Raw genomic sequence first — 12,255 nt, 5'->3', positions numbered from 1 at the left:
ATCATCTATATCACAAACAAGTGAAAAAGTAACGGATCACATATCCCCAATGAAATTAACGAGCAAATCATGATCAATACTGTAAACGTCTCAATCAAACCCTTTACTCTTTGCATACTCTTGTATTATACTTGACGTTCCGGAAGAAATGAAACGACGTATCAATGGACAAATATCAGTTCGTTCTATTCACTCGTGGTAGACACCGCGAATCAAAGTCGTAATGAAAGAAGTTGCCTAACGATTAATGTTATTTATTTTTGTACCTATATTGTACACGAGAGCTTGTGCAAACCGACCATCTTTGTCGTCTATCTTCGCGTAAACAACAAGTTTATATGGAACGTATTTGTATAGTATATAAAACAATGTGCGAGTGTGGAAGCTTGTAAGAAAAATAAATCAGTCGAAACGAGTCGACGAAATCGTGTTAAAACTCGTTGAAACGCTGTTACACCCGGGACGCTCGTGCGATCGAGTTATTCCGTTCTTAAAGGATCATCTTGGCGCGTTTGCTGAGGTAAGCCTTGATGTTAGGCAACGACCTGACCTTCTCCTCCAGCTTCTTCAGTTCAGGGAAGCCGGCGGTCAAATCGGAGCCTTGGATGTTGGACATCAACTCCGACTGCGCGGCGAACATCAGATCTGCCCATGAAAGCTGCAACGAGAATCAAGTGTTTCCCCAGAATTCCACAAAGTTCCATCGAAAACAGAATTCTCCATGATTTAGAACTGATTTTCTCACGAACCAAGGACCACAAGTATTATACTATCAGTGGTAAAACATTAACTTCCCATTTTCATGAAATCACTCTTCTCCGTTTAAGAAACTGCCATTCGAATATGAATGAATTATATAATAACGTACCTTCCCACCAACGAAGAATCCTCCGTTTTTCTTCACCTGTTCTTCTAACTTCTTAAGAGTAAACGGACTCTTGGTGTCGAGTTCAGCCTTGAGTTTCGCCTTGGCCGCTTCATCCTGTTCCCAATGGTATCGACTGTAAGCTGCAGGATCGTTGCGATCAGAAATCGTTGCCATCGAAATGCGAAGAAACGGAAGACACGAAGACGCCCCTCTTACCTGTTCTCAGATCATCGATAGTGTCGACGGTAGCGTCGATCTCGTATGCCTCCTCGTCGTTCGAGCCGTACAGATTATTCTTCTTGGCGATAAGACGAGAGATAGCCTTGGATTGATAGTAAACCTTTCCGTCGATCTCCAATGTGGGCACCTGGCCCAATGGCATTTCTGAAACATTCACGCGACGAACATGCGTAAACCTAGGAGTGCAGAGCTCGTAGAAAAACCGGCAGAGACGTTTAGTGATTATTATTACGGGGTTTAAGCTTGGGCCATTCGTCGAAGGAGATCAGCTTGTCCTCGAACTTGATGCCACTCTGGTGCAGGAGGAACCTGATTGGTTCAGCGAGACCAGTGATATTGAAATAAGTCAGCTTGTAGTTGGACATTTTCTGTAATCAAACCGTTTTATAATCGCACATTTATATACGATCTCGCACGTGAAACTAATTCGAAACAGTGCGTCGTAATGAAAATTGATTAAAAAAATGTTCTAATAGGATTCGCGGTGGAAAGGAGCTTAAAATATGATAATTCGATACCACGTAAGTAAAGTATACACTCGAGCCTGTAATTAAATCTTAATGGAATCGCGGATTAAAGGATCGTAGAGAAACCGGTCCTTTGTTGAGACCCAGTAATAAGGAAAGGCAGATTGCTGATTACCTTACGCAATGAAGCAGATTACAAGTTGCACGCTCTTGTGTGCTTCACGTAAACATGATAACTCTTTTACCAAGCTTAACAAGTTAAACAGGCAACAACAGTGCAACAATGTGTAAGTTCAGAGATTTCTAAGCCTTTGAAGCGAGAGGCGCAAGAAGAACCAACGAGGATACGAATAAATTCTTCGTAATCGCTGACAGTAATTATCTACGTGTGAATAGGACGAAATTGCTTATGGTCTCGACTATTTTCACGGCTAGTTATATCAGTGCAACGCTCGAGAACATTCTCGGCAAATTCCAACCCGTTATTGCGCACGATCGTGCGTTTAACAGCTGCGACATTGAAGATGATTAGCAACATCAGAGTTCGTGGTTCCGACGCTGTTCCAATTAATCATACCGGTCGTATACAGAAGCGAACTAGCTAATTAAGTTGACTTTACTACCATAACATTGATTCACTGCGACTAGACGTTAATGACACTAGTTAGAGAAAAAAAAAACGAACCGGATTATACCCAACACCGTTCGACGTTATAAATCATTTTCTTGATCGTCAACATTTACAAAAAATATTAATTATCAGACTGTCGAACGATATTTCCTTCGCTTTTATAAGTTCAATTGAAAAAAAAATGGAATGGATAGGACCTGAGAAAAGTAGGGTATTATTGCAGTGGATGGATAGAACAATTTTTTGCGTAATATTTTTAAGAAACGTTGATCGTGGAGAACTGCAAAGCTAAAAATATCAGGATTTCCGATTACGTAACGCGAGAGGTAATTGAAACGCGTAACGCATCTTCGACGATAGAAGTCCTTCTTACAGTAGATGGATAAAATTGAAAAAACTTGGGCGTACTTACGGAAGTTTGAATTGAAATGCGTGGAAATGGCGTGGACGTGTATTAGATACAGTGATCGCTGGCGAACGACTGCTGCTATTATACTCGGGCAGAAGGCTTGATACGATCATCGTGGCATTGAGAATCGCGGTCCCCCACCAGTTTCAGTTTCGAAGTTACACTGTAAATTACCCAAACGATCTGCAGCGTCATGTACTCGTTAAAATCGGCTGGATTTCTTTCATAGAGCAACATCCTCCGTGACGGATATTTGTTAATAAGCAAATCGTCGCGCGAAGGGTGGCAAAAAAAATATATCAACTGAGAGACCGCGTGGATCGTTCTGACCCACTTAAATATATTTGCTACAATTATATTATGCAGAATTACAGGAAGAAGTTCTTGGGAGGCCAGTTAAATTGAATATTTTGCCAAGGGAAATTTTTGTAACGGATTATCAATCGTATCGAAGGAAGTAATAGAAAATATAAGCTCTAAGTAACCTATCTAATCGTAGCTGAACGGTTAACAACAATCACTTAATCTAAACCATTTCACCATGAAACGGCTACAAGTGTTTTTTATGAAACGTTATGAAACATTGTGTAACATTGAAAATTTACATCTCATGGGGTGGACCGTCCTAGAAATCGCGCGACGCAAGATTACGACGATGCATACGATACGCTTTCGACATAATAAAAATAATTATCCATAATTATACCAAAAGCGGTTAAATATAAAACCGTCACTGTAGCGAGCCAACCTTATCAGTTGGTGGCAAAAATTCAAGTTGAGTAGTAATGGTTGAATGCCAGTATATAGCACATGAGTCAGCGTTACACAAACAGGAGAGCCCAAGCCGTGGGTATCGGATCAGATATTGCTCACTATCGATTGTGTAACATTGCGTAATAATTTTGCACATAAAAAATATTCAGCCAAAATTTAAGCGATTTTACAACTTAATTTTTAGAGAAGCCCATTAAACATAATAGAATGAAAGTTATTTCAAACGGAGGAGAAAATGTAATAAAGCTCGTTACCATATTGAAGAAAAAGAAGTGTAATACCAATTTGATAACGAAATTTAAAAAAAAGTGCAAAAATTGATCGAATAATTGTATTTGGTCGCGCGTATCGCTACTGATGCTAATTAGCGTGCAAATTGCGTTTTTTACGAGTAAACCTTTTACAGTTTTCCAGACCGAATTAAAGCAGCCATTTTTTCATTTTACTTTAAACAGTTTGTAATTTACGATCGTCAATAGGGCCTATTATTCATGCTACGAAGGAATTGCATAGTTATATTACCATGAAGATATCGTTCATTCACAACTTGACAAGGAAACGAAACTTTAAAGTCATTGCTTATGCCATCATTTGTGACTACTTTAAAGTAACATCCAATTCGACCATTTTACAATAATAAAAGAGAATAATGTGATTTAAACACATATAAATGCAGGTAATACCGCGTAACTTAAGCGCATCAAACGAGCGTCTGATCTGCCATTTTCTTTTACAGTTGAGCAAAAAAAAAAAAAGAACGTTGCGGTAATGAAACAACAGCCGCTCGTCTGAAGCCGATTTAAAATGAATTTTCTTCACAGAACATCTATCTGTACTTAGTAATCGGCATGACAAATTATTTACACACTTCCATATCTTGTTTGCTGCAGGCTAGTCTTATGTCATTCCTCCGTGAAGAGTAACGTGAGGTACTTGAACTCTAACTGATAGCCGAACGCCAAGATAGTGCCGTTTTGGATAACAAACTTTTTTCTATAATGTTACATGCTTACAAATTAATGTGTATGTATACGGAATGCGATTCAGCAAATTGTAATCTATCTTAACTTTATTAATCGAGCATTTTTTATATACCACATAACCTATGGGTCTTTATTGTAAATCTAGAACGACTAATGTGTCCGTTTATTATGCACACTGACTGGATGGCACGGATCGATAAAGAGTTAGGATACAAAATAGGAAAGAAAGAGAGCGATTAATAAAATGAACTTTGTATTTCTTTTTTTCTTTTTGTTATACAAAATTAGAATACATTCTCAACGACATATATCTTCATATTTTTCGGTAGGATAGAGAAAAATAGGCGCAACCATGTACGAACGTTGCGAGCTAAAATGAAGCCCTAATAAGGCGGTAGAGGTGACGTTGGTAGCTAGAACTAATGAAAGTTAAAAGCGCTCTGTATATTCCATGCGTACAAGGCTTCGATAATCGCGATCCTCCTCGTCGTCCTGGACGAACGCGGATCGCGAGATTGAAGTGGTTATGAAACCATAAGCAGAATGAAATGAGATATGTTTAGGATACGTTTTTCGGGCGTTTCTCGACCCAGCTTTTGATGGCGGGCAAGCTAAGGACCTTCTCCCTGAGTTGCTTCAAATTCTCGTAATTCTCGATCAAGTCAGACTTGTTCATGGAGCTCATATAGCCGAGAAGAGCGACGAATATCAGGTCAGCCCAGGTGAGAGCGCCGCCGATGAAATAGCCACCGTTCTTCTTGACTTGAGCGTCCAGACGCTCCAAGTAGAATGGCACCTGCTCGTTAGCCAATTTCAGTTTCGCAGCTTTCACCTCTGCGTTCTCCTCGTAGTGGAATGCAGCGAGCCCTATTAAATACGTTGCCATTCAGAAGATGTTTACGTACCGTAATTATGCTAATCTACATTCGAATTCGGATTAAGGTTCGATAATAATCCTCTTTGGCGGTTTTGCCTTTATATCGCCGCAATATGTTTATATCGCTGAATCAATAACGACATTGATTAAACCGGGTTATATCGGCTTTCAGCGTGAAAAATAATTAAACAAACATCGTGAAGACGACTTATAAAGTTGTTAATACTTACTCTTATTAATGTCATATATAGTATCAACAGTGGCATCAATTTCGAGAGCTTCCCAATCGTTCTTTCCGGCCAAACCACATTGTTTGGCCAAATAGCGGCAAATAGCTACAGACTGAGCGACCTGCTTTCCATCAACCTCGAGAACAGGAACTTGGCCGAAAGGAGTAGCTGAAAATTAAAACAAACAAAAAAAATGCAAAATTCTGCTCAGCTATCGGTGTTAGACAGTGCTCGAATAATTTCTCGAGTTTTAAAGCGAAAGTACTAAATGACGAAAAAAATCGTACGTAACGTACGAGTCGACGAGTAGAAATCTAGTAGTTAAATGCATAAACATTATCCCTTGTTATACAAATGAATAAACAGCAATGGAAGAGTCAATTTGTGGCCTGCTATTATCCAAATGATCCAGTTATCTGATTCAATAATACCTCTAGTCACCCAACAAATAAATGCTTTAGATAAGATAAGTCCTACTCTGTACCTAACATGCTGAAAGTAAGGATAAAACAAATAATTCAATTTTATTGAATAACAATATTTCGTATCACAGGAGAAAAATTGTCAGATACAGTAAGAAAATGATATCATAGTACTTAAGGGCTGATATAACATTTATGTAACTTTTATTTTTAATTTTTATTTTCATATTCATTTCCCTTTGAATTAATTGATTATCAATGGCATGGAGCTGTTCTGTTCCCAGTATCTATTTCGAAAATTAATTTTTTGTTTACAGATAATTTGATAATGAACAAAAGGTATTGTCCTCCCTTAACAATTGCCTATTGTCTTCCTGCATCCCACATAGTAACAAAAAGATTGAACTGTAGTTTCCATTGTATTCCACATAAATATCTCCTCCATTGCTTAGCAAACAAATTGATGGCAACAATTAGAAGACACGATTCAACAAATAGAATTTGTTGAAAATTGCTGCTTACTCGGCTTGATCTTTGGCCAGTCATCCCTGTCAAAACGGTGATCCTCAAATGGAATTTCAGCATAGCTCAAAAGAAAGCGGATTGGCTCAGCCAATCCCTCAATTGGGAAGTAAGTCAGCTTGTAGGTCGGCATCTCGCTGCAAGAACAGAACGTTCTGATTGAGCAAAAACGGAATTATTAAATAATAACAGAAATATTCTTGAATAACCTTTTAATCACGGCAATTCTAGTAAAAATCGACTGTCTGCTCCGAAACGTCGCAATTGTTTAAAAGTGAAACCCGTTCGAGTTTTCAATTTTTCTACCACTCAGTTCAAAAGACGATCAGAAGTATATGTTGTATAAATTATGTAATTATGTATCTAAATGCAAGTATGCAGCTAAAGCACAAAATTAAAATACATTATCGCCGTACGCGTGTTTCGTCCGTTAAACAAACATTTAACGATTAATCGTGAATACTTCGAAAATGCCGTTCACGTTTGCGAAGGTGGTTATTTCCTGATATTAACCTTGCCATATGGCTCAACAGCATTCAAATCCTTCCCTCTCCCTCTCTAATGCCAATTTAGTCCTATTCTTAGTTAAACGAACACTTTCGTAACCGCAGAACTTTATATATGACAAATACCTTTTCCACGTATGTACATACATATCTTTAAATTATTTCATAACCGGCAATATCGAATTTCGAAACGAAATACGTATTTAACATTTATTTTGTCGAATATTCTCGTTCGACGTACGATGCGTTGGTTAGCCGGTTCGTTCAATAATGCCAGTTCGAGTGACTTGTAAGATTTCGATTCATTATTTAACGTGCCGCAAAAAATATACAGCATTACGACGTATAAAAACTTAATTAAAGAGGAAACAGTAATTAACAGATAATAATTACTTACAATCTGCTCTTTAAAGAAGTGAGAAACTGCGACGAAAACGAAACGACTCCAAGCCGGTTGAAAGGCGGTTACTATGGCGAAACGAGAATGGAGATCATTATATATATTGTCTCCTATCTCATCTATGTAACGCTTATCCCTATTGGTTGAGATACGACGAATGGTAAGAGACGTGAATAAAATTAGAAATATCCAGAACATTCAATGAAATCGGTTACGAATTTGTGTTCGTAGTCTATAGAAATAACGTTTACTTGGAAAGGTATAATAAATATCGAAATTTGTAAAGTTTTATGATTGTTACCTACAAATACTGCATATGTATCACTGGAACGCTACAAAATGGAGTATGGAGATCATTAAAGCGCGAGATTTGAATGCGACTCGAAGATGAATCAAATTTTGTACCACAGTGTTATTCAATGTCCATTCGTCAGACGTAATAAAAATAGAAAATGAATTGTAATGCAAAAAAAATAATAAAAAATAACAAAAGGTAAGAAGTAAAAATAAATGCTTCCTATTTAATTCTCTAGTATTTCTTACAAAACAATGCTGTACATACCTAAAATCAATTAATGATCATTAAAATAAATGTAAAATCATACGAAATTTATTGTAATAAATTATAATGATATTCTGTCTTTGATCAATTTTCATATCGGGATTACTTCGTTATCAGCAGTAGATAAATATTCCGATTGGTAAAACGATCTATAGTATTCTAAGGACTTAAAGTGCAGTTACAATTAAAATAATTTCCCTGAATTTTAATAAAATTTCAGCCAACAACACTGGTTCAGTTAGAATTCGCTGATTAACAGTTAGTTCCCTAATTACATGTACAAATGTAGATTTAATTTACTTAAAATTGATAACTAATTATGCATGGTACTGCAACATATTACTAAGCGTATGAATTTGCAAAAAACAGTGAAAAATTGATGAATATTCGGCTACTTTAACGTAAAAATAAAGTTACGTCGAGAAGGAGTGGGGTGTGATGGTGGGGGGAATGGGGGTATATATACGAGGCGCAACAGCTGTTCAGACCTTTTGCCGGTTTGGACACCGAAGGATGAACATCGAAGAGAAGTAGTAAATCGAAGACGATGATGATTGATGGAGTCAAGGATGATATCTGATGCCTGGTGGAGGCGCTTATGATGACTTCTGACTGGTGGAGGCGCCTATGATAACTTCTGACTGATGGAGGCGCCTATGATGACTTCTGACTGGTCGAGGCACCTATGATGACTTCTGATTGGTGGAGGCGCCTGTGATGACATCTGATTGGTGGAGGCGCCTATGATTACTTCTGATTGGTGGAGGCACCTATGATGACTTCTGACTGGTGGAGGCACCAATGAAGATTTCTGACTGGTGGAGGCACCTATGATGACTTCTGATTGGTGGAGGCACCTATGAAGACTTCTGATTGGTTGGAGGCACCTATGATGACTTCTGATTGGTGGAGGCACCTATGAAGATTTCTGACTAGTGGAGGCATCTATGATGACTTCTGATTGGTGGAGGCACCTATGAAGACTTCTGATTGGTGAAGGCGCCTATGATGACTTCTAATTGGTTGGAGGCACCTATGAAGACTTCTGATTGGTGGAGGCACCGATGAAGTTTTCTGACTAGTGGAGACACCTATGATGACTTCTGATTGGTGGAGGCGCCTATGATGACTTCTAATTGGTGGAAGCACCTATGATGACTTCTGATTGGTGGAGGCGCCTATGATGACTTCTGATTGGTAGAGGCACCGATGAAGATTTCTGACTAGTGGAGGCATCTATGATGACTTCTGATTGGTGGAGGCACCTATGATGACTTCTGATTGGTGGAGGCGCCTATGATGACTCCTGATTGGTGAAGGCGCCTATGATGACTTCTGATTGGTGGAGGCGCCGATGAAGATTCCTGATTGGTGAAAGCGCCGACGATGCCTGATGGTTGGTGGAGGCGCTGATTATGACTTCTAAATGGTGAAGGCGCCAATGATGACTGACAACTGGTGAAGGCGCCGATGACTGCCGACTAGTGGAGGCACTGATGATGAATCCTAGCTGGTGGAGGTACCAATAATGACTTCTAAATGGTGGAGGCGCCGATGATGAGTGACAACTGGTGGAGGCGCTGATGATGGATAATGACTGATGGCTGATGGCTGATGGAGGCGCCGCTGATAATTAGCAACTAGTGGACACTGGCCATCGACTGGTAAGTAAAAAAATTTTTCACAATTTAGTAATAATTAATCGATATTGAAATGAGAACTGAACTTGGACAATTTAATCCCGCGTTATAATGGGTCCCTGCGTAGTCACCTCCACGGGGTGGACCTGGGCCCTTGGTAACGTTTTCGAGAGACCGGTCTCTCGAAAACGGTATCAAGCTAAGGACTACGCGCGTAGACATAAGTACAGTTGTAAACTCGATACTAAAAGTACCCGAATCAATTAAAAGATTACAATTTATAACTTCTGTCTTGTAGAAAGATTTCATAGAATCAATTAAAAGATTACAATTTGCAACTTCTGTCTTGTATAAAGATTTCATAGAATCAATTAAAAGATTACAATTTGCAACTTCTGTCTTGTATAAAGATTTCATAGAATCAATTAAAAGATTACAATTTGCAACTTCTGTCTTGTATAAAGATTTCATAGAATCAATTAAAAGATTACAATTTATAACTTCTGTCTTGTATAAAGATTTCATAGTTTTGCTTTCATTGTTTCATTTATTTATTTCATTATCCAACTATTATTTCATTCATTTTGCAATAGATTAGAATAGTTGAATAACTGGTACTTTTAGTATCGAGTCTTTTGCAGTACAATTTAAATCTCTCAAGTCCTTTTCAGGACTTTGAAAGTTTAAGTTGGATTGCAAATAGTTTAAGTTAATTTTAGTGAACATATCTGTACATTTATGTAATATAATTTTATAACTGTGTAACCTGAATCCCTTCTATCCCGACTTCCTTAATTCGTCTCAATCGAGCATAATTTTGGTCGACGCTAATCATTTTCTTGGGTATTATTCGCATTATTTTTGTATAAACACCGTTGATCGGAATTGGGGAGATTTAAAACAATTCTGCGTAATCTGTAGTCATTTCTATTTCTCTGTAATGTTTGTTCTCGACGGAGGGTTTGATGACTGGAATTCCATTTAATTTCTTCATTTTTAAGTTTCTACATGGGCAAAAACTCGCTTGAAATTATCATGGGGTTGATCAACGATTTTGTATTCTGTGATCGTAAAGCGGTATCATTATTCTCTTTATATTTGCTTTATATCCTCTTAATTTTTTGAGAATCTTAAGATTGATCGTATTTTCTCCGAAGTGGTTCTCGTCGTTCGATGGTTCGAAATCCATTTCGTTCCTTCCTCACTTCAATTTCTACATTAGACGCTGGATCACAGCTGGACCACCGTCGGATCGACGTGGGATGCGCGAGACCTTAGATATAAGCACTTAGATTTAAGTAATTTAATTGTAACTCAATTGTAAGAAAATTGTAAAGAAATTCATTCTCTTATCCGAAGTGAGAAATAGCCATTTCTATAATCGCGAGTAGTCAGTACCGATAAACATGCGTTACGTACTCCCTTGAGCATTCTATGTTTCTACTGCGTAAAATCGTTTCACGTAGCTTTTCTTTTCTTTTCTTTTCTTTTCTATTAGCTCGAAATATCGTCTTCTATCGTCACGCAGCGAAATAGTCGATACTCAATCAAACTGATGTGGTTTTCGGTGCCCATTGAGATTTCGCAGCCCTTGTCGATTGGTACGCCCGTTGGGTACTCGACTTGGGTATAGGCTTAGTACATTGGACGCGCTCACGCGGGTTCGTTCCGAGTAGCTCCTACCCCGTGTCGCTGGGGTCTTCGGACCTGCTGTAAGACGACTTGGGGCGGTCTGCGAAGTTCGTTCCTGTCGTTGGGCAATGCGTCCTACTGCTAAGTCTCGCTGAATTCTTGATGGTACCCGCATTCACCATTGGGGAGAGCGTGGTATCAATTGTTTCGACGTAAGACGTGACTTAAACTTGTTCGCGATTCGCGTCGGGTATGGTTCGCCTAGTTGCTAGTGTTGGACCATCGGGTTAGAATGCTCTCGCGAGAATCTAACGCATGTTTATTTGGTACTTGTTCGTTTTGATCGCGTCGCGAATTTTATCTCAATTCTTAGTTGAAGTTAGTTTCTTTTCTTAACTTTAATTTGACAATTAAATATCGTACCGTAGAACACTTGAATTTTTCTAAAGTGTCAGTAGATTCACTTTACAAATTTCGCTTTGGGTAAGAAAATGGCATTTCTTGTCATATCCCTTTCGCAAAAATCCGTACTGCAATTTCTAAGATCTATAATCGATTTTAGAGAATGTATTACGGATTCCGGTTGTTTGAAATTTATAAGTAGAGTCAGTCCTCGATACCTTCTGTATCGAGAACACACAGATGTAATGGAGGGTGGATGGGATTAGGGAAGTAGGGATGGGTCCCTGCGTAGTCACCTCCACGGGGTGGACCTGGCTCCTTGGTAACGTTTTCGAGAGACTGCGCTCTCGAAAACGATATCAAGCTAAGGACTACGTGCGTAGATTTAAGTTTCAATTGTTTGTAATTGTATAATTATTGTCTAAGTAATTATCCTATATTTTAAGTTAAGTTAAATTTCGATTCTCACCACTCTCCACAAAATCAGAAAATTATTATCATGAAATTGATCTATATAATTCAATATAATTCCTCCACTGTAGATTGTAGAGGGCATTATAATAGGATTATCGTGTCGGTCGCGATCTAACCAACAGGGTACGGAAATAGATTGTAGTGCCCACTGTGTTAGCAATCGTATGAAAATTCAAATGCCACAGAAATGTTTACATTCGAAAGTCGAAAGCCAAG

General features: G+C 38.5%; 2 protein-coding genes across 2 annotated transcripts; both read right to left on the bottom strand.

Moving 5' to 3' along the window:
- Positions 1 to 238: 238 nt before the first annotated feature.
- Positions 239 to 1,476, bottom strand: LOC143433082 (glutathione S-transferase-like). Its single transcript, XM_076910208.1, has 4 exons — positions 1,341 to 1,476; positions 1,085 to 1,252; positions 869 to 1,008; positions 239 to 658 (listed from the first exon to the last, which is right to left on the bottom strand). Exons 1-4 carry the CDS (start codon positions 1,471 to 1,473, stop codon positions 491 to 493), a joined length of 609 nt encoding a protein of 202 aa, XP_076766323.1. The 5' UTR covers positions 1,474 to 1,476; the 3' UTR covers positions 239 to 490.
- A 3,276-nt stretch (positions 1,477 to 4,752) lies between these two features.
- Positions 4,753 to 6,575, bottom strand: LOC143433083 (glutathione S-transferase-like). The gene is made up of 3 exons (XM_076910209.1): positions 6,424 to 6,575; positions 5,480 to 5,647; positions 4,753 to 5,239 (listed from the first exon to the last, which is right to left on the bottom strand). Exons 1-3 carry the CDS (start codon positions 6,554 to 6,556, stop codon positions 4,932 to 4,934), a joined length of 609 nt encoding a protein of 202 aa, XP_076766324.1. The 5' UTR covers positions 6,557 to 6,575; the 3' UTR covers positions 4,753 to 4,931.
- Between the last annotated feature and the right edge of the window lie 5,680 nt (positions 6,576 to 12,255).

This window comes from Xylocopa sonorina, chromosome 2, assembly GCF_050948175.1.
Source record: "Xylocopa sonorina isolate GNS202 chromosome 2, iyXylSono1_principal, whole genome shotgun sequence".
Taxonomy (NCBI): Eukaryota; Metazoa; Arthropoda; class Insecta; order Hymenoptera; family Apidae; genus Xylocopa; species Xylocopa sonorina.
The sequence above is the reverse complement of the archived record's forward strand: the minus strand, read 5'-3'. Positions and strand labels throughout refer to the sequence as shown.